Consider the following 23,872-nt stretch of genomic DNA (forward strand, 5'->3'; position numbering starts at 1 on the left):
AGGATATGCATCTGTCAGGAAAATCCATATTAAGCCTATTCCCAGAGAAGTGAAGTAGGCAGGCAGGGGAAGGAGGCATGGAATACCATTCACCTCTCCTCAGTTATTGGTAATGAGTTCCAATCAACATGTCCGGGATGGACTGTTTACTGGAATGTCATGTTTATACCATGAAGGTCTTCGATACCAGGGCCTTTTCTCTAGGGAACGCTAAAGTGGAGGTTTGGCTGGAAAACCAGTTCGTGACAGCCACTCCTGCATACTGTCTTCTCTACAAGATCACGCTGCTATTTCTGGAACTTGGCACCATTCTCACCATCAGCACCTCACCTTGTGCTATAGTCATGTGTTTCAGGTTTTTGCGAATAACAACAACAACAAAAATGCATCACTGATTTCCAATAGTTACCTGCCAGGCTGACTCATCAACCGCTGCTGTTTTCCAACAGTCTACAAAACTACTGTAATTTCTGTGGATATTAAACTTCAAAGTTGACCTTCACCAGGAGGTCCCACATACCTTATTTTATACATGAGAAACGCAGGACTCTGTAAGACTTTCACACAGCTAAATACAGCATTGCTGTAAACACACTTCAAAGTCCCAAGCTCCTTCTGCTTCCACTCTCAGGTTGTGTTATTTTCCTATTGTGCATCTATTCCTAGCAGCTCATGGTTCAAAGGTCTGCACTGCAATGACTCATTAGAGCCACAGGGCTGTTAAAGAACACTTACTGGTGACCTTAGTTTGCGACTTCATATTCAATATGGCTCGGAAAAAATACTAGTAAAATACCAAAAGTCAGAAATGTTAATCTAGTGGGAAGACAATAGCCCCAGCCCTATAAGCCTGTTTAGTCAGACCTTAATTATCCAGATGATAAAATACTAATCTAATTAAATAACTTAAAGTCAACCCTTTCAAATAGCGCGTGCACTCACACACACACATCTTCTTTCCTTTTATTTTGTGGCACTGAGGATTGAATTCAGGATCTTCTGAATGCTAGGAAAGTGCACTATCACTGAGCTATACCTCTATCCTCTTATCCTGTATCTTACAGTAATTTAGCTTCCATGCTTCATACAACCTTAGTAAAAGGTCCAATTCTTCTCAATTTATGTTGTCTCTAAAAAGTTTAATCACTATCAACTTAAACATTCAACTTAAACATTGCTCTTCAAAGGCCAATATTCATTTACTAAATGTAAATTGGGGAAGACCTCATTTCCAAGCTGAGGAGCTTGGAAACTTTCCTTAGATGAAAACATTTGTTAGACATCTTGTCTTTTACTACACTCCTTGGGGGTCACCAGGTAATTATTTTTTTTAAACTCTACCTGCCTATAATGTTAATTTTGAAGACTTAAAGCTGCCAAATCATGAATCATCTTACTTTTGGTGATCTTATTTTCCAATCTCCTATAAAAAAAGGAAAACATTTTCCTTCAAATTAAACCAGAGGTAATAATTGTGGCTGTTACCAGTTCAGGCTCCCTCTTTAAAATATGGTACAAAGCAGGCACTGTTGAATGAAAGAGGCAGAATAGACATTGCTACTTCTAATGGGGGAGAATAACATCTTAATGTGTTGAGAATTATCTTTATGTGCCAGAGTCTGTGGTCAGCATTTCTTGTGTAATTAAATTATTTTGTCCTCTGGTCAACTCTGAGTTAGCAACCACTGGAAATACCTTTTAGAAGATAAGCACAGCTAGTGAGTGGCAGAGTTTAGCCATGTTTCTTCTGCAAATCTATGTTCCTTAGCTATAAATTATGAAATTATTGAGTTGCTAAAATGTGTGTGTGTGTGTGGAAGGTTGGGATGGGGGTAGGAAGACTTTAGTCATCTAAGGAAGTAGGTAATTTGGAAGGTTGAATTAAAATTCAGGAAGGAAAAAAATGGTGGAGAAGGGTAGCTATTGTCTCTTCAATACAGAAAGTTTATTATCCAGTTTTCCAACTCTGAAGATCAATACATTTGTTCAGGGAGAGAGACATGTGGCAAAGTTTGCTTTAACCTAGGAACCTTCTTTCAACCACACATTTTTTGTTTTTTTGTTTTCCTCCGTGTAAAAACAGGTAAACTGTTTTTACTTCCAAGTAAAAAATTCCTGTGCATGTAAGTTTTAGCTCAAAGTTATGACCTAAATACCAAGTATGGTATGAACCTGATCATGAGGACATAAAAACAGCAAGGAATTCATTCTGTACTTCCCTCATGCCCTTGGGAAGCCTGTTTACCTTCTTTCTACTGGTGAAATAATGCTACTCACATTTTTTTTTTTTTGTAATGGATTCCACCTGAAATTCAGAAAAATTTCTGGCTCTAATTGCAACTGTTTATTTTCTATGTTTTCACTTGCTCCTAAGCACAACTTTATTTACATTCATTGGATGGCTCCAATATTATAAAATAACACATTCTCAACTAATGAGCTCTAGCCACCAAGTCCATTGGCATAGAGAATTCATAATTGTCACAAAGGCCACTGGCTTGGAACCATTTTCAAAAGACACTTCATCAACAAAGACAACCACAGTTGATATTTTTTTTTTTTGAAGGATTTCCACATGCCCATGTACCATGCTAAGTATCTTACAGGTGTCAAGTCATTAAGTACCAGTCCTTCCAACTTCAACTCAGTAGACTGCAGAAGTGGGAAAAGGGGCAATGGTCTTTTAGTGGGTTTTGGTGTAATGTCTAGCTCTAGTTGTGTGTTCCTGGGCAAGTTACTTTCAAAATGAGGAGAAGAGTCACTTCTTATCACCAGAAGTAGTGAGAATTAAATGCTGTAGCATCAAATGCATTCAACAGTGCTTAGCATATAATGAACACTCAATATGTGATTTAATAATAAAACACAAACACAAAGCCAGTTTTCTTTTCTTGATCCTAGGGACTTTGCACAGCAATGCAAGTTACCAGAAAATCTCCTCCACCCTACCACATTGTTCCTCTGCTGCCCTAGGGACATTCAGTAAACTACTCATTCCTTTGAGCCCTGTTCTCAAGTCCCACGTGATGGTACAGAATACACAGAAAAAACCCCACATAGCTACAAATTTCTGTTCCTTTCTGCCTGTGGATGCCAAGCCTGGGCTCCCAAGTTCCTGGATTCACTCAGGTTCCAGAAAAAGACTGAATAAAGGCTTTAACTTTGTTTTCAAGAAGTTTTGAGTTCTGAAAAGTTTAGGCTGAAACATTTATATTAAGTGTCATTAACACTGCTGAGCAGGCAGTTATTATACTAGGTAAGGAGAAGGTATTTATAAAGGCCATTGGATGATTTACTGATTCATAAATCACCGAGAAGCAGACAGAAAAACAGTATGTAGGGAAATGAATCATTTATGGGAAGACCAAATATAGCCATTATCAAAGTTTCTTTCAGTAGGTAACCTTTTAAACAATATTTCGTGTGGTTCTCTGAACTAGTGACTGACCACTAAAGTAGGCTGGAGCTTCCCGGAAGATAACTTCTCATTCTTGGGTATTGGCAAACCACAGCTCTGACTCCACCTATTCCTTTGCTAAGAAATACTGGCAAACACACATGGATGGTCAATAGAATGGCAGGTTCTATGGCACAGATTCTGACTCCACCAGGAACCTATTCCTTTGATAAGAAGCACTGGCAAACACACCTGGATGGTCAATAGAATGGCAGCTTCTGTGGCACAGATTCTGACTCCACCAGGAACCTAATCCTTTGATAAGAAACACTGGCAAACACACCTGGAAGGTCAATAGAATGGCAGCTTCTGTGGCACAGATTCAAACACCTCCAGGTGGGAAAAGGAATGGGAGGTCACTCCTGTCAGTGCAGGTAACACCAGTCAGATGTCACCAGAGAGTTCTAAAAGAGACAGAATGAAACTTTTTTTCCTCTTTCTTATGATTTAAGACTTTCATGTTTTGGTACCATGTAGGGAGGCAATTATTTCTGTAAATGAAAAGCCACTGAATACTGTCAATTTTACATGGTCACATAGATTACACAAGTGAAATAAGGGAGAGAGCCACAGGTTTGAGTGAACTTAACATGTATCATGACCTCCCTAGTAATATTAGCTGGAATGAGCTTTGATACTAACATGTGGGAACTATCTTTAGCTTTGTTACTCTTATCAATGTAAGAACTGAAAATTAAAAAACAAACACTCAAAAGAAGATGTGATGTTGTCCCCAAGATCTCCCTATCTACATATATTTTCTTCCTCATACTGGGTTGCTTAGAAATGACCTTTAACATAGTGAAGTAAATATCAGAAAGTTGCCTCTAGGGATTTCCTTTCAATTATCCTCTGGGTCCTCATGGCAAAAGCACTGTTATCGATGTCCAACTTCCATATTTATATAAGGAAATCTGTCCTTTGTTAGACACTGGCTCAGTTCCCATGCAAAGCCACACTGCTGCTCTGTAGGGCCACGTGAAACCAAATAGGGATTTTTTTTCTTTTTTGATTTGTTTTTTGGAGACTCACACATTCAGTCCATTCATCTTCTTACAAAAACTGGATTTTGCTCCAATTGAGGGGTGTATCATAGAACACAAAGGAAAACAGTCTACAAGAGAAGAGGTACAGCAAACGTCACAGGTGAAGTAGCATCTGAGGCCAGATGAGTCTGAACTGAAGTTTTCAAGTTTGTGCTAAATAAAGTCAAAATTTTTGGGGTTTACCACAATATTTATAGTTGCTGGCTCATGCCTGTAATCCTAGCTGCTCAGGAGGCTGAGATCTCAGGATAAGAGTTTGAAGCCAGCCTGGACAGAAAAGTCCATGTGAGACTTTTATTTCCAATTAACCTCTTAAAAGTGGAGGAGTGGCTCAAGTGGTATAGTGCCAGCCTTGAGCAAAATAGCTAAGAAATAGTGTCCTGGCCCTGAGTTCAAGTCCCAGTACTAGCACGCACATATGTGTGGGTATGTATGTGCATGGGCATGTGTGCATGCTCTCCCCCCCCCAAATCATTTTTAGATAGCTTTTAGTGGCTGTTGGAAATTTTCAAAAAAGTAATGTGTTATGTTTTTATAAAGAAGGTCTCTTATTTACTAGGCAGATGTATCAATACGATGAACAATGTGAGAGAAATGTATGGTTTTCATAAGTGGAAAGTCCATTTTAAATATGTAATTGAAAAACACAAACTTAAAAACAGCCTGAAACTAATATCAAGCCAAAAGCAATATTCTAAAATATTCTAATCTCTACATACATCAAGTACTTATCTATCTGTCCATTTGTCTCTCTATCTATAATCTATGTCTCTATGTCTCTATGTATCTATCATCTATTTATCTATCTATCTATCATCTATCTATCTATCTATCTATCTATCTATCTATCTATCTATCTATCTATCTATCTATCTATCACTGGAGGAATCTAACCCAGGCCCTTGAACTTGTTAGACAAGCATTCTACCACTGAATTACATCCTAGTTATGAAATAAGTTTTTTTCCCCCTTTTTCAGTCATGGGACTTGAACTCAGGGCCTGGGCACTGTCCCTGGTTTTTCTTTTTTTTTTTTTTTTGCCCAAGTCTAGTTCTCTACCAGTTTGAGCCACAGCTCCACTTCCAGTTTTTGAGTGGTTAACTGGAGATAAGAGTCTCACAGGGACTTTTCTGCCCAGGCTGGCTTTTGAACCATCATTCTCAGATCATTCTCAGATCTCAGCCTCCTTGAGAAGGTAGGATTACACATCTGAGTCATCAGACCCCAGTAAGTTTGTAATCAGCAAATTCCTCAGACACAAAATTTCAGACACAATCTTGAATGAGTTTTGTTGTCAGTCTTGTTGGATAAAGAAAGTACTGGACAACTGGGGGTTCTGTTGTTATAAACCTTAATGCAAAACAAGAGGAGCGGTGTTACACAGAAGAGTATTGTTCAGTGGTAAGAAGTGTTAAATCCTAATTCACTTAGCATTCCAAGTCCTTGCTTTAGAAAATAAATGGGTACCATCTTTCACAGAAGAGGAGGAGGCTATTCAAAGTAAACAGGAAAGAGCAGGTAGGGGACAGCAGGCAAAAAAGTTTTAATGGATGGGGTGGGGGGTAGGTGGGTAGAAGACGGGAAGGGATGGGAAGGGGAAACAAAGGAGGAGGCAACAATGCTTGATAAGAAATGTACTCATTATCTTGCCAATGTAATTGTAACCCCTCTGTATGGTATTTTCACACACACAAAAAAGTTTTGCTGGAAATTTGGGAAGTGCTGTGATAGGAGGGTAAGGGGGACCAGAGACTAGAACCAAACTTCCTAAATTTGAATCCTGGATCAGTCAATTGGTATAATTTTCAGTAAATTCCTTTCTGTGCCTGTTTGTCATTAGTAAGATGGGGATAATGAAAGTAGTTATTTTTTGGAAAACAACTATTTTAAGTGTTTTACATCAAATACCTTAATGTTCCTAATGTTAAATATGAGAATGTACTCTCATTATCCTTATTTTATTTTCTGCATCAATATCATATACCATTCTTGCATTTCCTAATAGAAACTGAGTTTTTTTAATGGTACTGTGTTCATAAAAATAATGTTCTTGAAATGAGTTGCACATAGCAACAGAGATTGCAAGAAGGGATTATGACATGGAACATGGTTTTAGTACTCCAACATACTTTGTCAATCACAGTATTACTGAATAACATTGTTACTTCAGTCTTTGGCTTTTGCTTGTTCTATTTTATATACACTATATCTAAAAATAATTTGTTTTGGAAAATCCTCACCCCTAGGTTAATTAACTTGCAGAAAATGTTTGTTCGTTTTCCAGCTTAAAGCCTGAACAAAGATACCAAATACCCCTTTGAAAACTTATCTGATCAAACATTTTTGTGTCCCCAGACCTAGGAAAAAGCTCAGTTAATTATCCAAGACTCTCCAACTTACAAGCCAATTTAAGCCTTGAGGCCCCAGAAGGGCCAGTATAGGTGACACTTTAGGTAAATCCATTACTCTTCTCTCAAAAAAGCTAGAAAGTATGAGGAGACTTGCTGTGACATTGAATAAGACAAATGTGCTGCTTATAAACTATTTAAAGTGGATGTGCAATATACTCTTTAATAAAATGGATAAGGTGAACTACCAATATGTTAGTAAAATGAAAATATATTCAGAATTTTAATTTTGGTTGGTCATGGGGCTTGAACTCTGGGCCTGAGTGCTGTCCCTCAGCTCTTCAGCTCAAGGTGAGTGCTCTACCACTTTAGCCACAGCGTCAGTTCTAGTTTTCTGGTGGTTTATTGGAGGTAAGAGTCTCATGGACTTTCCTGCCTGAGCTGGCTTTGAACCTTGATCCTCAGATCTCAGCCTCCTGAGTAGCTAGGATTACAGATGTGAGCTACCGACGCCCATCTTATTCAGAATATTGTATGTGCATTTGGGTTATGTTTCCCTACCCCCTATGTCAAGTCATGTATCAGGGAGTAGGCACTCAATAAATGAATTCATTTTTGCCTTCATATACTATGTAATGAATTAAGTTCTAAGCCTGCCTATTTTTTAATGCTTAAAATATTTTACCTGGGATTTACTATTGTTTATATTAAAAAATAAAATTTCTTCAAAGTGATGTTAATGATCAATTGATTTTATTAGTGAGTCATACATCAGGTTAGATCCTAGAAAACTGCCCTGTTGTTATAGCAGAATCAGGTTTTGTAAGGTGGCCTGAGCAAGACATCATTTTAAAAGTGGACTGGTCAATACTAAGTTATTTTAGACACTTTCTTTGTAAGGATTAAAATAGGATTAGTTTCCTTATAATGTCAGCTCAGGTTGACTAGGCCAAGCTAAAAAAATCTCATTTTTAGGAAAACCTGGTTTGCATTGGGATTTTCATATTTCCTTAAAGTTCCTGTTTGATTCTGTGGCGATTAGCACAAATGATTCCATTTCACTTTGGTTTGTTCTAGCTCAGTATAAAATCCATAGCCTACTATAAATTTTATACAACACTTGGCTTCAACGAAAGTAAGTCTATATACCAAAGGTAGACAATGTGTTTAATTATAAGCACTTCTATCAGAAAATGAGCTTGGGATCAAGACTTGTATGGTAAGCCCCAAATATCTCAAGCAAAGTGGCTGCGGTTTGTCAGAGAGATGACAAGTTAAGGTAGCATAATAATTTGAACTGTTTAAAATGTTTCTTTAACTATAAAAAGGTGCTACTGTGGGAATCAGGAGTACTGAAAGTAAAATGCAGAAACCTAGCAAAGACATGTTTTTATCCACACAGAATCCTTTTGTTGTAGCCATTCTTTCCCTCCTCAACCCCACACATAAAGTTGCTCTGTGGTCTACAAAAGGCCACCTGACCTAAGAATAAGAGACTTTGCATGGAAAATGAAAAATAAAGGTGAGGGAAGGAAAGACAGAGATACAGAGACAGAAAGGAAGGTGAAAGAGGAAGATTACATAAGAGTACAGATTAGTAATACATTGTCCAACTGGAGCCTCTAGATATAGCTGTTCTCAAGATTGTCCTTGAAATGTCTGATTAATGCCAACATTCCATAATAATTTCTTTGGATAGCTACCAATTGCAAGTTAAAGAATCTATACTTCAATTCTCAACGCATTTAATTTATACTATAATTATTAAATCATAAGCACTTTGAAGGCAGGGATAAGAGTCGTATTTGACTTTGGATCCTTAGAGACTAGTGTAGTTCCTGATATACACAAGCAGTAAGACACTTGCTGAATGAAAGGTTACTTCATGGAGGAGTAATAACTTGGACTTAAATTATTAAGATGAACTTAAAAATTTACAGAACTATCCTGTGCTAAGAAGCAAAAGTGGAAAACAACTTAAGAACAAAAAGTAGAACATTTCTGACAATGTGACCAGACACAACCAGTAGGGTACACACCTGAGAGTAGCTGTTCAACAATATTCAATCTCCCAACCACTGAATTTTATTAAGAGAGCCAATCAGGTTTATTTTGAGGATTAAAAGTTAAGTTGTATTCTAGGAGTAAAAGTTAAATTCGTGTAGAAAACTATTACTGAAGCTTACCACCAAGAGACCAAGATGTTCAGTCATTAGAAATTTAGCAACTAAGGAAATGAATTCAGCACTCCCAACCATGACCCTGAGATAGAAGAACTTACATAAGTCGCAGTTGGAAATTCCAGTGTCAAAGTGAGGTAACTGTTTACCTTCCTTAATGCATTTTATCCTTGAGATTAAAATAGACTTCATTGTTCCAGAATCCTGGCTGTAATAAGAAAGAGGCTCTCAATGGCTGAGAATGAAATTTTAATAGCGGAACCAGGAGCCTAAGACAGGAAATCAGGAGGAAGAATTTTTCTTCATAAAAAGGGCATGGGGGTAATTTTCATTTTGTTATGTTTGAAATTATAGTTTTGAATGTTGGTTGCAACATGACCTTCCTGCATTGACACAAATATAAATTAATCACCAAATAATGAGTAATACAAATTCTTACATCTTACATTTTCAAAAATACTGTTAGTCCAAAAATTTGTGGATTTACGTAGTACAGTTTGACTGAGAACAATACCAAATAGTGGTTAGACTCACTTCTATTTGGAAAGTTTACTAACCTATAACCTAATAAGGTGTACAAAATGCTTACAAATGCAAGTGATGACATTGTTTCTATGAAAGTACATTGAGAATCCTGACCTCTACTATTTAGACTAATTCTCACATTTCTGTATGTCTATGAGATTTGTTTGTGCCTGGAGTGCTTCTTAAACATCATTTTGGGGCTCCATTCCAGAGACTGACCTGAGAAAAGTTCCCCAGTAGTGGTGATGTTCATGGTTCACTGATTCAGCACTGATCTCAATGAAATATGCTTCCTTTGCTTTAGCCAGGCACTGTAATTTTCTTGCCTCATTCTACTAAGCATGTGAGACTTCTAGTTTGTAAGTATATAATTTAGATACTTGAATATAATAAGGTTGTCAGTAGTTTACATACATTACTAGTGGTGGTTACCACTGCCAGAGGCAAAAGTCCAAGAATCTGCCAGATGGAAAGTAGATCCTGGTAAGGAATGGAGTTATAGTGGCAGGAACATGAACTTGGGGATGGAAGGGGGATCAGTCACTTTGAGTGGCAGGAGCTTAACTAGGGATATGGAGATTCCCAATGAAGAGGTAAAGAATAAGAATTCTGGCTGGGTGCTGGTGGCTCATGCCTGTAATCCTAGCTACTCAGAAGGCTGAGATCTGAAAATCAGGGTTCTAAGCCAGCCCAGGCAGCCAGCCCTAAGACTTTTACTTCCAATTAACCACCAGAAAAACAGAAGTGGCATTACAGCTCAAAGTAATAGAGCACTATCCATGAATAAAAGAGCTCAGGGACAGCACTAGTTCAGGCCTGAAGTTCAAGACCCACTACCAACTAAACCAAAATAAGGGTGCAAGGGGGAAGGGAGACTTGAGTAACATTGACTGAGAGTGTACATGTTAGGAAGAGATGGGGAACATGAGAGAAATGGTAACAAAGAAGTGGAGGGAAAGTCAACGCATAGGAATAGGAAACTTGTTCCTAATGAGAGAAGTGGCTACAATAAAAGGAGTTAAATGCCATTCAGATTATTTAGCAACATCCAGCCCGAATGGAAAACTGCCATCTAACAGCTCCCATGTCAAAAGTAACAATAGGTGTTAATTCAAATAACATTTTTACTAGAATGATTAATATGACACTATATCATAATGGTACATCTCATTTTGGCCTCCCCTAAAGGTTTGTCCCATTTAGTGAAAATGGAATCCAGAAAAAAAGAAAACCAACTAATTTTAGATAGTGGTAAATGTGTCCCCTTTGACCCCAAACCTGTCTCAACAACAGTCCTACAGTGCAGATAAAAAAGACTGACCAACTTCGATCCAGAAGCCTAGAGAGTTAATGTGATGGTGGTGGTGGTGGTGGTGGTGGTGGTGGTGGGGTGTGTGTGTGTGTGTGTGTGTGTGTGTGTGTGTGTACCAGGGCTTGTACTCAGGGCTTCACTCTGAGCTTTTCTGCTCAAGGCTGATGGTCTGCCACTTGAACCACAGAATGGCGACAAGAGTCTTACGGACTTTTCTGCCCTGGCTGGCTTTGAACTGCTATCTCCAGAGCTCAGACTCCCGAGGTAACTAAGGACGATAGGTAGGAGCCACCAGTACCCGACTCTGTCTTGGGTATAGTTCTAAGAAGGACCAAAGTTTTTGGGGGGGGGGGTTAAGAAAAGTTCAAGTGCCCACTAATCTGGCAATTATGAGGTGGCCATAGTGATGCAAGTTTGTAACCTCAGCACGCCAGAGGCTGAAGCAGGAGGACTGAGAGCTCTGGGCCGGCCTAGGCTAGTGAGCCAGGGGACGGGTGTGTGTGTGTGTGTGGGGGGGGGGGGGGAGTTAGTTGTAGCTACTTAGAAGTCGAATTTACAAAGTATTAAAACATGTCCCCCTGCCTCAGTTTTCAGATGATAAAAATGTACCGCCCCAACCCCCCGGGGGTCACCACTCGTTCCTTCTTCTCCTTTAATCCCCCCACTCCCTCCGGGACACCCCCCCCCGCCCCGCCCCCACTCTGAACCCCATTCGTCACCGTTTTTTGCTTTTTTTTTTTCCTGCTCCACAAAATGGCCACCGCGCTGGATCCCTGTGGCCACGAGACCCGCTGCCCTAGAGTGAGTGCTAATTAGACCAGAAACATCCCACGGCATCTCCAAGCCCGGGAACGGAAGAGGCAGGAGGAGAGGCAGGCGGGAAGGAACATGAGACTGGGCGCACAGGAGAGGAAAGGGGAGACGGGAGGCCCAGGGGAACTTTGAAAGCCTTCTTGTTGAAGGGCAGGAGGAGACAAGGCCCAGTTCTCGCGAGATCTTCGAGCCGGAGACTCCGGTATTCACAAAGAACCAGGGAAGGAAACTCAAACGGAACAGGACATCACTGGACACCCCCCCCTGCCACCCCGACCCCTCCCGGCGGGCTCCAACGCGGGACAATGAGGGGCGACGGCACTAAGTAGGAAATCTCGCGAAATTAGGAAGGCAGCGAGTAGGACATCTCGCGAGGTCGGGAAGGCAGCGAGTAGGACATCTCGCGAGGTTAGGAATAAACGCCAGCGCGACCTGAGGAGGAGGAAGAGGAGGAGGGAGTTGGCTGTGGGAGGTGCCCATGGCGACGTGCTTACGAGCGGCCGTGCGTACGTGCTGACGTAGCAGCCTTTGAGTGGCTAGATTACATCCGTGGGCCGCGCACGCACGCCATGCACTCCGGAGCCGCCACCGTTCTCGTGCGGGAAGGCGTTTGTGGCGAAGCTAACCCTCGCTCAGAGGCAGCGGCGGAAGACTCGCGGTCGCCGTACCCTTCAGGGATGAGTCATGTGGCGGTAGAAAATGCTGTTGGGCTGGACCAGCAGCTTTCGGGCCTAGACTTGAACGCTTCTCCGGAGAATCAGGCCGGAGGAAGCACGGCCAGCAAAGGCCGCTATATCCCTCCTCACTTACGGAACCGCGACGCGGCCAGGGCGTGTTACGACCGGGACGGTGTCGGGTGGAGCTCCGGTAAGGAGAAGGATGCCTACAGCAGCTTCGGGTCTCGTAGTGATTCGAGGGGCAAGTCCAGCTTCTTCAGCGACCGCGGCAGCGGGTCCCGGGGAAGGTTTGACGACCGGGGGCGGAGCGACTACGATGGCGTCAGCAGCAGCCGCAGTGACCGAAGCGGCTTCGGCAAGTTTGAACGCGCCGGGAACAGTCGCTGGTGCGACCGGTCGGACGAAGACGACTGGTCCAAGCCCCTGCCGCCGAGCGAGCGCTTGGAGCAAGAACTCTTTTCCGGAGGCAACACGGGGATTAACTTTGAGAAGTACGACGACATTCCTGTGGAAGCGACGGGCAACAACTGCCCTCCGCACATCGAGAGTTTCAGCGACGTGGAGATGGGAGAAATTATCATGGGAAACATTGAACTTACTCGTTACACTCGCCCGACGCCGGTGCAGAAACACGCTATTCCTATTATCAAGGAGAAAAGAGACTTGATGGCCTGTGCCCAAACGGGGTCTGGAAAAACTGCAGCGTTTCTCTTGCCCATCTTGAGTCAGATTTATTCAGATGGTCCAGGGGAGGCTTTGAGAGCCATGAAGGAAAACGGAAGGTACGGGCGCCGCAAACAATACCCCATCTCCCTGGTGTTGGCACCGACAAGAGAACTGGCAGTACAGATCTATGAGGAAGCCAGAAAGTTCTCGTACCGGTCTAGAGTCCGTCCCTGCGTGGTGTACGGTGGCGCCGATATCGGCCAGCAGATTCGAGACTTAGAACGCGGGTGCCACTTGCTGGTAGCCACGCCAGGCCGCCTGGTGGATATGATGGAAAGAGGAAAGATTGGATTGGATTTCTGCAAATACTTGGTGTTAGATGAAGCTGACCGGATGCTGGATATGGGGTTTGAACCTCAGATACGCAGGATAGTTGAGCAAGACACTATGCCTCCAAAAGGTGTCCGCCACACTATGATGTTTAGTGCTACTTTTCCGAAGGAAATACAGATGCTAGCGCGTGATTTCTTGGATGAATATATCTTCCTGGCCATAGGAAGAGTTGGGTCTACTTCTGAGAACATTACACAGAAAGTAGTTTGGGTGGAAGAACCAGACAAACGGTCATTTCTGCTTGACCTCCTCAATGCCACAGGGAAAGATTCACTCACCTTAGTGTTTGTGGAGACCAAAAAAGGTGCAGATTCCCTGGAGGATTTCTTATACCACGAAGGGTATGCATGTACCAGCATCCATGGAGACCGTTCTCAGAGAGATAGGGAAGAGGCCCTCCGCCAGTTCCGTTCCGGAAAAAGCCCAATTCTGGTGGCTACAGCAGTAGCAGCAAGAGGGCTAGATATTTCAAATGTGAAACATGTCATCAACTTTGACTTGCCTAGTGATATCGAAGAATATGTCCATCGCATCGGCCGTACAGGACGCGTTGGAAACCTTGGCCTTGCTACTTCATTCTTAAATGAGAGGAACATAAATATTACTAAGGATTTATTGGATCTTCTTATTGAAGCAAAACAAGAGGTGCCATCTTGGTTAGAAAACATGGCTTTTGAATACCACTACAAGGGTAGCAGCCGTGGACGTTCAAAGAGCAATAGATTTAGCGGAGGCTTTGGTGCGAGAGACTATCGCCAAAGTAGTGGTGCCAGCAGTTCCAGTTTCAGCAACAGCCGTGTGAGCAGCAGCCGGAGTGGTGGAGGTGGCCATAGCAGCAGCCGAGGGTTTGGTGGAGGTGGCTATGGAGGCTTTTACAACAGTGATGGATATGGAGGAAACTATAACTCCCAGGAGGTTGACTGGTGGGGTAACTGAGCCTGTTTTGCAGTAGGTCACCCTGCCAAACAAGCTAATATGGAAACCACATGTAACTTAGCCAGACTATACCTTGTGTAGCTTCAGGAGCTCAAAGTATATTACCAGCTGTGATTCTCCAAAGGGAAAAAAAAAATTTGAGAGCTCAAGGTCACAAGAAAATATAAAAAAGGCACAATCAGCAGCCCTCTTTGGAAGGTGGTTTGAAAATTTATTGCGTTAGTTTGAATTAACTCCCCTCCCGCCTTACCCTCAAACTACATTTATAATTTTGTGACTGACAATCATTTGTTTGTTAATATACTGTGCCTTTAACTTTACACAACTTTTTATTTTGATATCTTGTTGGCTCAGTAATGCCCCAGATATCAATTGTTTTGACAAATTTGCTGAACTTGAGCTAAAATAAAATTTTAAAAAAAGCACCAAGTCTGAGATTGAATGTACTAGACTGAATGTACACTTCATGTGTTTTCATAAATACACAGGTTAAAAAAGCCCTTAAAATAATATCTATAACTTTATAAACTGACTTTAGTGCTTTTTTTTTTTTTTTTTTTCTGTCGATCATGGGGCTTGAACTCTGGGCCTGGGACAAATTTCTACAAGTTACATAATAGGTATAGGGTGAGCAAATAACTGATGATTTTTTAAATTGGCCATAAACTATCAAAATGCAGAGTATGTGTTCTTGTAATTTAAAGGTTAATTGATTTGGCTGGGGAGGTGGCTCAGTGGTAGAGTGTTTGCCTTGCATGCATGAGGCCCTGGGTTCGATTCCTCAACACCACATAAGCAGAAAAAGCTGGAAGCGGGGCTGTGGCTCAAGTAGAGCGCTAGCCTTGAGCTGAAGAGCTGAGGGACAGTGCCCAGGCCCAGAGTTCAGGTCCCACAACCAACCCCCCCCTCCCAAAAAAAACAGTTAACTATTTTTTCGGTTTTGAACTTTCACATTATTTTAAAGCTCATATTCAATGCACTAACAAATGGTAACATTTCATGGAAATAAGAGTTTTTGTTTTGGGGAATCTACTTAATACTGTGATCTCTAGGATATAGTAGATGCTGATCCAGTTAGTCCTGGAACCTGAACTGCCTGGTCCTGGGCACTGTCCCTGAGCTTTTTGCACAAGGCTAGCTCTCTATCGCTAGAGCCACGGTTGTCCTTGAGGCTTTTTGGGTAGTTAATTGGAGTTAGGAGTCTTATGGGAAATGCTGAGGCTGGCTTCAAACCACCATCCCCAGATCTCACCCTCCTAAGTAGCTTGGATTACAGGCATAAACCACAGGTGCCCAGCTGTACTTTTATCTGAGAAAATTAGAATATGGATGTATATAATAAAAGTATTGAAATAATTTAATGAAAAATGATAAAAACATAACTAAAGGGATCATTTGTGGGAGAGATGGAATGGAATAATTAAAACTAAACTTTTCTAATGTATTTTTAAAAAATAATTGCAACTTAGCCAGGTACCAGTGGCTCATGCCTGTAACCCTAGCTACTCAGGAGGCTGAGATCTGAGGATTGTGGTTCAGAGCCAGCCTAGGCAGGAAAGACTGAGGCATTCATACCCAGTAAACCACCAGAAAACTGGAAGTGGTGATGTGGCTCAAGTGGTGGAGTGATGGCCTTAAGCTGAAGAGCTCAGGGACAGCACCCAGGCCCAGAGTTCAAGACCCATTACTGACCAAAAAAAAAAATTGCAACTTGTAAGGATTACCAGCTTTGAAACGTGGAAGGCCCTGAGTTCAAACCCCAGTACAGCAAGAAAAATAAACACATGAATAAATATTTAAAAAGAACGTTAAGAAAGAAAAAATAGGCCCTATAATTAAGAACAAACCAAAAACATAGTGAAGAGTGCAACATTGTCACTGCAAGTAACTTCCAAACACCTATGAAATAAAAAGTAAGTCTTAAAATTTGTTTAACATTTTTACAATTTTACTTTTCAGGTCTATACATACATTTTATTTCAGGCTTAAATACTGAAGTTAAGAATTGCTCTTTAACTGCAAGGAAAGGTAACATGCAAAGTCATTGGTTTCACATTCTCATACAAAGGTTTTTTTTCCCCTCCCTGATCTCAAGATTGTTGGTTCTACAGTAAGCCTGAGGAAATGAATTATTCAAAGTGACATGCTGAAACACTGAAGATGTATTCTGGTCTCTGTACAGCATCATAACCTCTGGTTGGTAATGTTTCTTGGTGCTCTTGTAACATACAATTGAGTTTAACTTTTTTGGAGAAAATTCCTGGTTATACCTTTAGGAGTTAAAATCTTTTCTGTCAGAGTAGTTGCTTTCAATAAGCACCACCATTTAAAGTTAGCCACATTGTTTTTTTCTTTTCTTTTCTTTTTTTTTTTTTGTCAGTCAATGGGCTTGAATTCTGGGCCTTGGCGCTGCCCCTCAGCTCTTCAGCTCAAGGCTAGCACTCTACCACTTGAGTCACAGCACCACTTCTGGCCTTTTCTGTTTATGTGGTGCTGAGGAATCGAACCCAGGGCCTCATGCATGCGAGACAAGCACTCTACCACTGAGCCACCTTCCCAGCCCTTAGCCACATTCTTAACAAGAATTGACTTTCTAGGGGTTGTATTTTCACTATTTTGCTGTAGATGTATCAGTTCTGAAATTTGAAACTGACCCTCAAATATTATTAGGATATAGAAATAGCCATAAATATAAATTAAATCCAAGTTAAGAAAAACCATATGTTTAATTTCAGTTCAATTCAGTATAAACTCAAATGGTGAAACAAACATAACTGCATCTACTTAACGACTGGAAGTAAGGATACTCTGAAGTGAGCACTGTGACCTTCCAGATGCTGGTTTCTAAGAACCATTCCCAACTAAGGAAGCTAGGGATTCATGGTAAAATGGCTGGATTCAGTTATGATATTGAAAGTACGAAGTGAGCCAGAGACTGCTTTAGGCTAGAGAGTGAAAGAAAATCACTTAAAGTCAATAGAGTATTTCAGATGACAGGAATGTGTTTGAAGGGCCTTTTAACTGGTTAAATTCATGACGACTTGAGCATCAAAAACAGGTTTTAGCAGGAAAAAAATAGTAAGTCCAGCCACAGTTAAAAAAAACAAACCCTAAATTTCTGCCATTGGAGATAATTTATTATCCTAGCTATTTATTTTGAAAATAAGTAATCAAGGGAAAACAATTTCCTTTTACATAATTAAAGGAAAGAATTAAACAATGACTTTAGATAATTTAGGAAGAGCTATAGTTCTTTATAGTTAGTAAACATTTGTACAACAAATGTTTGTGTCACTGTCAAAATTCATAGGTTAAAGTCATAACCCCCCACATGTGATGAAGAGGAAGCGCCTTTGAAGAAGAGCCCCTGTAAATGAGATTGATGCTCTTATGAAGAGGTGGCAGAGAGCTCTTTAGTGTGTCTTCCAACATGTGAGGATGCAACAGGAAGTCATCTGTCTGAAACCACTGAACCTACTATTAGTGCTACTTTGTGAACAGTAGCCTTCCTGATCTAAGATGTAAAGAAAAGTAGTTTATAGAAATACCAGAATATACATAGAAAAATGGATAGGTAGCAAACAGTCATTTGCAATCCTCAGGGATAAAACTGGTTTGGGCAAAAACCATGAAGTTACTGACATCCTTAGGTGAAGAGCATCCTTAGCATCTCACGTATGACTTCTGAATTTTATGGAGATAGACATACTTGAACAAGTGGAAGAAATGGTGAATACTATCCTAGCCAAGCCATCAAATAAATATCTTGATTGAGAGAGCCTATATTATGAGTGGGACAGCTCTCCTGATGGGTAGGAACAGCTGTATAACATCACATGTATTCTCCAAGTTCAGCCAAGCCATAAGACATAAATTCTAGAGCATTAAGAAACAAAGGAAATAAAAATTGAGTTAAACAAAACAAAAATTAAAATGGTACATACGTGAATAGTTGAGTTTCTTAATAAAATAGGTATTTATTAATAAATTTGGTATGGTGGTATATAACTGTAATTCCAGCACTGGGGAGCTGGAGAAAGGAAGATCATGAGTTTGGGCTACAAAGAAATCCTGTCTTAAAAGAGAGAGAGAATATACAGTTTAGTGGGAAATTGAAGATTTCCATATAAAGTACATTAGTCCAAGATGCTATCGTGAAAGTTAACAAGTCCCATTTTCCTCCTCCTTCCAAACCAATCTGATTGTGCTGCAGACATATTTTACCTTAATGAGTACTAGATATAGTATATAATTTTGAGCTTTGTTCTGGAACAGAATTACTTGTAAAGAGATTGTTTCAAGTTTTTAAGATGTGTTAGAAATATGTTCAAAATAGTTCAAATAGTGGAGAATAATTAGCAAGGGAGAGAAGAAAAGATAGGCGGGAAAGGGAGAAGAGTCGGGAAGGAAACAGTGTTTCTCAACCTTTTCACTGTTGCTTCCCTAAGGAGAAAATGTAAATTAAAATTCCAACAAGAGAAATAGAAGAAAAATTTCAGGTACAACTGTAATGTGTAAGATGTTTCATATCCTTTGCCTTCTCTTGCTAAGAACCCATTTTTTTCCCACCATGATGTCTTTTCTTCCTTCCTTCCTTCCTTCCTTCCTTCCTTCCTTCCTTCCTTCCTTCCTCGCTCCCTACCCCCTCTCTTTCTTTCTTTCTTTCTTTCTTTCTTTCTTTCTTTCTTTCTTTCTTTCTGTTTTTTTTTTTTGTTTTTTTTTTGTGTTTTTTTTTTTTTTTTTTTGTCAGTTATGAGGCTTGAACTCAGGGCCTGGGCACTGTCCCTGAACTCTTCTGCTTAAGACTAGCAAACTTTTGAGCCATGAGTCTCATGGACTTACCTGCCAGGGCTGGGTTTGACCCACGATCCTCAAATTTCAGTCTCCTGAGTAGTCATCACAGGTGTGAGCCACTGGTGCCTGGCTCAGGGTGTCTTAATACTAAAAATGTTCCTATTTTGGTAATAGAGGCAAATTTAATATGTTCCATATAGTGAGTGAAAGTGTGAAAATGATGGAGCCCCTGAACATTCACAAAACCCTCCACTTGGTTCAAGGCCTACTGAAAATACTTTCACAAACATTCTCCCAGCTTCTACTCTAATTATGCTCAGAAAATGTCACTCATTTGTACCATTTTCATGATTTTATTTCTTTTTTTTTCTGGTCTTGGGGCTTGAACTCTGGCCTGGGTATTGTGTCTGAGTTTTTGGGTTCAAGGCAAGTGCTCTACCACTTGAGCCACAGCTCTATTTCTGGCTTTTTGTGATTAATTTGAGATAGAGTCTCATAGACTTTCCTGCCTGAGCTAGCTTTGAACTGTGATCCTCAGATTTCAGCCTTCTGAGTAGCTAGGATTACAGGTGTGAGCCCTGGCACCCAGCTGATTTTGTCTTTTTCATTGGCTTTCATGAGTCAGGTATCTTTACAACCTAGTGAACTGACAACAGCCTAAAGACTCAGAACTCAGCATTCTTCATCTTCGTGCTGTCAAGAGGATGCAGCCCAGAGATTGGTACCCAGATATAAATTAATATATTTGTAACAGGCACCAGACATAGGCCAAGTTTTTCCCTTGGGGGCGGGGTCTCACACAGCTGGCTTGGTTAACTAGCAGACGCTCATTCATTAACCCTGCCATATGTGACTGCAAAGTAGAAAAAGCCTTTCTTGTCCATTTGTTTTTGTAACAGACTCTACAGCCTCCCTTTAAAAAGTCTACTTTTCAGCTACCACCTACATACATGCAGCTCTCTCTCCCATTGTTCCCACTTTCACAAAGCAGAAACATTTCCACTGTGTCCTACAAGGTCTGATGATGCCTTAAAGGTTGTCCATTGACTTTTCCAGTCCCATTTGCTCTATTACTCAATTGAAAAATCTTAGTCTGCATAAAATGCAAGGTCAGGCTGGATGATGGTAGCTGACACCTGAACTACTGAGGAGGCTGAGATCTGAGGATCTCAGTTGATAGCCAGCCCTGGCAGGAAACTCTATAGACTCTTATTTTCAGTGCACCATAAAAAATTCAGAAGTAGAGCTGTGGGCAAATGGTAGAGTGCCAGCCTTAAGTGAAAAAGCTAAGGGACACTATCTAAGTCCTGAGTTCAGTCCCAGTACTGGAGAAAAAAAAGCAAGTTCAGATCACCAAATATATGGAGATCACAATTTCACAACAAGTTATAGAAGTAGCAATTTGTCCATGTTTCTGTCCCACTTCCTGATCCACAGGTAAACCAAGATGTTTAAACTTGCAAAATGAAGCCCTCTGTGACTTGCATTTTTGATAGCCTGGTGCATTATCTTTAATAATGGCACTAGCTGCATTTGGAGGAAGTTAACTGTCTGAGGAAATGATGGAAAATGATCCTTTCACATCTGCTGCTAGTAGTCTAAGCTCTGAATAGCGGCTCATTCACATCAGTCAGCCAAGTAATGGCCTAATTCTTCTTCCAAATTTATACTAATTGTTTTATGGAACAATCACAAATGCAAAGCATTCAATGTTCTGCAGTCAGAAATCTGAAGTTAAAAAAAAAATCTGAAGTTAGGGAAGTAGATCATCTGAATGAGAAGAAACAAAGCTATCATCTGACCCCCAAGCTTGGCACCAGGCCTTTCAGATCCCGAGAGAAAGCTTCTAGCTGCAACAATGCAAGGAAGGGTCAACTCTGTAGTAGTGGGGGATTCTAGCTGTGATTTCCTCAGTAGGCCTAATCTTTCACTTCTCAAATGACATTCAAAAGTCAGAAGCCCAGAATTCAGAATAAACAAGGCAAGAGCTAAAAGAAAACACAAACCCCAAAGACACTGAAAGAGTAAATTACGGGAATTGAGGTGGGGGGGTGCAAGAAAGAATCAACAATGGGAACCTTTGAAAGTATTCCTTACAAGACTTCATAAATATTCAACAAAAAGTCAAGAAACTAATGAAACACACACACACAGCTCAATGTCATTAAAACTGATGATTATGGAGAATCAGAGCTGAGACTTTGGACATTATAAACGGTCTCATCTTTCAGACAAGGAAACTGAACTAGAAAAATGGTCCAAGTTGTACAAGGTCACATCACTGTCTCCTGCTGTTTCTGCCGCTTAATATTGAAGGGTCAGCGGACTTCAGCACTTGTCCTATCCAAGGAAAAAGGTTAAATCTCCAACAAACCATAACCTTTTCCTTTCAAGCATTCATATCCCTTCTTTATAGCAGTTTCAATCACTGCGTTTAAGTAAGTTTCCTGACCATAGTAATAATGGGGTTGTTGGATGAACATGGCTTAACATTGGCTTGATATGGGAAAATGGAACTACACCTTCTGTTTTAGGCATTTAGCATTTTATCACTTATCCAGTAACATTCCAACAGTACTGCAAGGGAGGAGGAGTAGACCTTATACTTGCTTTTGCAGGTAAGAAAACTGAGTCTGGCCTGTCTAATCACAAAAACAACAATCTGAAAAAGGAGACACTGGAAACCTACTAAGACTGGGAGTAAGGTTTACTGAAAATAGCATCAATTTAAAAATCAAGTTAGACTGGGATAAAATCCTACCTTATCTCTCTATTGGTAGCATAAATTCTAGACATCATTTATTTTTCTCTTTTGACAATACTTGAGTTTGAAATCAGGATCTTATACTTGCCTAACTGGTGCTCTACCACTTGAGACACAGCCTTCAGCCTTGCCTTTTTTTTTTGCTATGTTTTAGCAGACTTTTCTGCTGGGGCTGACCTCGAATTTCAATCTTCCAGATCTCAAATTTCCTGAATGGCTATTCCATGAAGATTAGACAGAATTACCACAAAGTGCCAGAAACACAGTAGTCTCTCGAGTGAATGCCAGGTAGCATTATGAAGCACTAAAATTAAACACGGGAATATATTATAAGCTTCACGTTACAGAGCAGATCATTAAACTAACTGGATCATTAAAACTACAAAACAGGCTGGGCACTAGTTACTTACACCTATAATCCTATCCACCTAGGAGGCTGAGATATAAGAATCATGGTTCAAAACCAGCTTGAGGAGGAAAGTCTATGAAACTTTTATCAACAATTAACCACTAGAAAACTGGAAGTGGCATTGTGGCCCAAAGTGCTAGAGTGCTAGCCTTGAGCAAAAGAGCTCAGGGTTAGTGCCCAGGATCTGAGTTCAAGAGAACTTGAACTGAGTTCAAGCTCCACCACTGACAAAACCAAAATCACAACAACAAAAACTATAAAATGCTGGACATCAGTAGCTTATGCCTGTAATCCTAACTACTCAGGAGGCTGAGAACTGAAGATTGTGGTTCAAAGCTAGCCTGGACATGAAAATTTGTGAGACTCTTTTCTCCAATTAACCAGCAAACAACAACAACAACAAAACAAAAAAACAAAAACAAAACCAGAAGTAGAGCTGTGATTTAAGTGGTAGAGTGCTAGCCTTGAGTGCAAAAGCTCAGGGACATTGCTCAGTTCCTAAGCTTAAGCCCTGTGGCTGGCACACATACATAGAAACCAAAACTTTTAGACCTGAGGTTGATAACAACTGATTAGCTACAGCTGACACTGGCAGCTTTGCCCCTCTTATTTCTGGCTGTACTGACTTGGCAACTACTCTTAGCAAGCTGTGTTTGCCTTCTCCCAACACATTAAGTTCTTTGTAGATTCAAATACACGTCTTACTCTATTTTACTAAGAGCAGTGGATCTTTCACTGCAGAGGAGAAATTCTATGGCCATAGAGAAAGGTAGACAAGAAATCAACCCTTCACCACTAGGACTTCCTGCAAGAAAGTTCCAGGCCAGCTAGAAAAGTAGGTTTTAGCCCTTCTAGAGGCAGAGTTCAGCTTCAACAGCTTCTTGGGCTAAAACGTGCATCCAGGGTATGGTGATAACAGCACATGCTCATTCTAAAGAGGGCAAAATGTACCCAGCTCCAGCTCATTATGGGAATATGACTCCATGTTGCCAAGTCTGTTGAGATTTCAAGGAAAGGTCTGTGCTATGGAAAATTTCTAGATTTTGAAAACACTTCGTAGGACAAATAAAGCACACATGGCAAATCTGGTCACTAATACTTCCAGTGTTGCTTTACAGATTTCTAAGAGATAGTATACCAAACTGCAGGGAAAAAAATTCTGGAGTATTTAACCTGGAAAAGAGAAATGGTTATGAAAGACCTACAGAATGGGTTACCAAAATAAAAGATTAAAATCTGGGGGCTCATACCTATAATCCTAGCTACTTTTGAAAATGGGGATAGGATGATTGTAGTTCAAAGCTAGCTGAGGAAGTAGAGTTCACAAGATCCCTTCTCAAACCCCTGGTTGATATCTGTCATCTCAAGCTATGTAGGAGGCCAGTTAGGAAAAATAATCTGTGATACTCCATTTCATTGAAGAGAAGCTAGATGTGGTGCTGGCTGATCCCAGAGAAGATGGGAACCTAAAATAGGTGGATTGTGGCTCTAGCCCTTGATGGGAAGCAGGATTCCATCCTAAAAATAACCAGTGAGAATAATGGGGTTGGAG

The 23,872-nt window shown here is 40.6% G+C and overlaps 2 protein-coding genes across 3 annotated transcripts in view; one reads left to right on the forward strand and one right to left on the reverse strand.

Annotated features, from left to right (window-relative positions):
* The window catches only part of Ppm1h (protein phosphatase, Mg2+/Mn2+ dependent 1H), a 200,921-nt gene that overhangs the window by 126,896 nt on the left and 50,153 nt on the right, over positions 1 to 23,872 (reverse strand). The window contains exon 1 of one of the 2 annotated variants that reach the window (XM_069987877.1): positions 4,490 to 4,581. The exons of the other annotated variant lie outside the window; for it this stretch is intronic. Coding sequence (XP_069843978.1) covers positions 4,490 to 4,551 — 62 coding nt within the window. The 5' untranslated portion in view covers positions 4,552 to 4,581. Of the gene's footprint in view, positions 1 to 4,489; positions 4,582 to 23,872 lie in introns of those variants that run through there. 2 annotated transcript variants of the gene reach the window in all.
* Positions 11,592 to 14,787, forward strand: LOC138803775 (ATP-dependent RNA helicase DDX3X-like). Its single transcript, XM_069987856.1, has one exon. It carries the CDS (start codon positions 12,251 to 12,253, stop codon positions 14,351 to 14,353), a length of 2,103 nt encoding a protein of 700 aa, XP_069843957.1. The 5' UTR covers positions 11,592 to 12,250; the 3' UTR covers positions 14,354 to 14,787.

This window comes from Dipodomys merriami, unplaced genomic scaffold (genome assembly GCF_024711535.1).
Source record: "Dipodomys merriami isolate MVZ:Mamm:240054 unplaced genomic scaffold, mDipMer1.0.p SCAF_10, whole genome shotgun sequence".
Lineage (NCBI taxonomy): Eukaryota > Metazoa > Chordata > Mammalia > Rodentia > Heteromyidae > Dipodomys > Dipodomys merriami.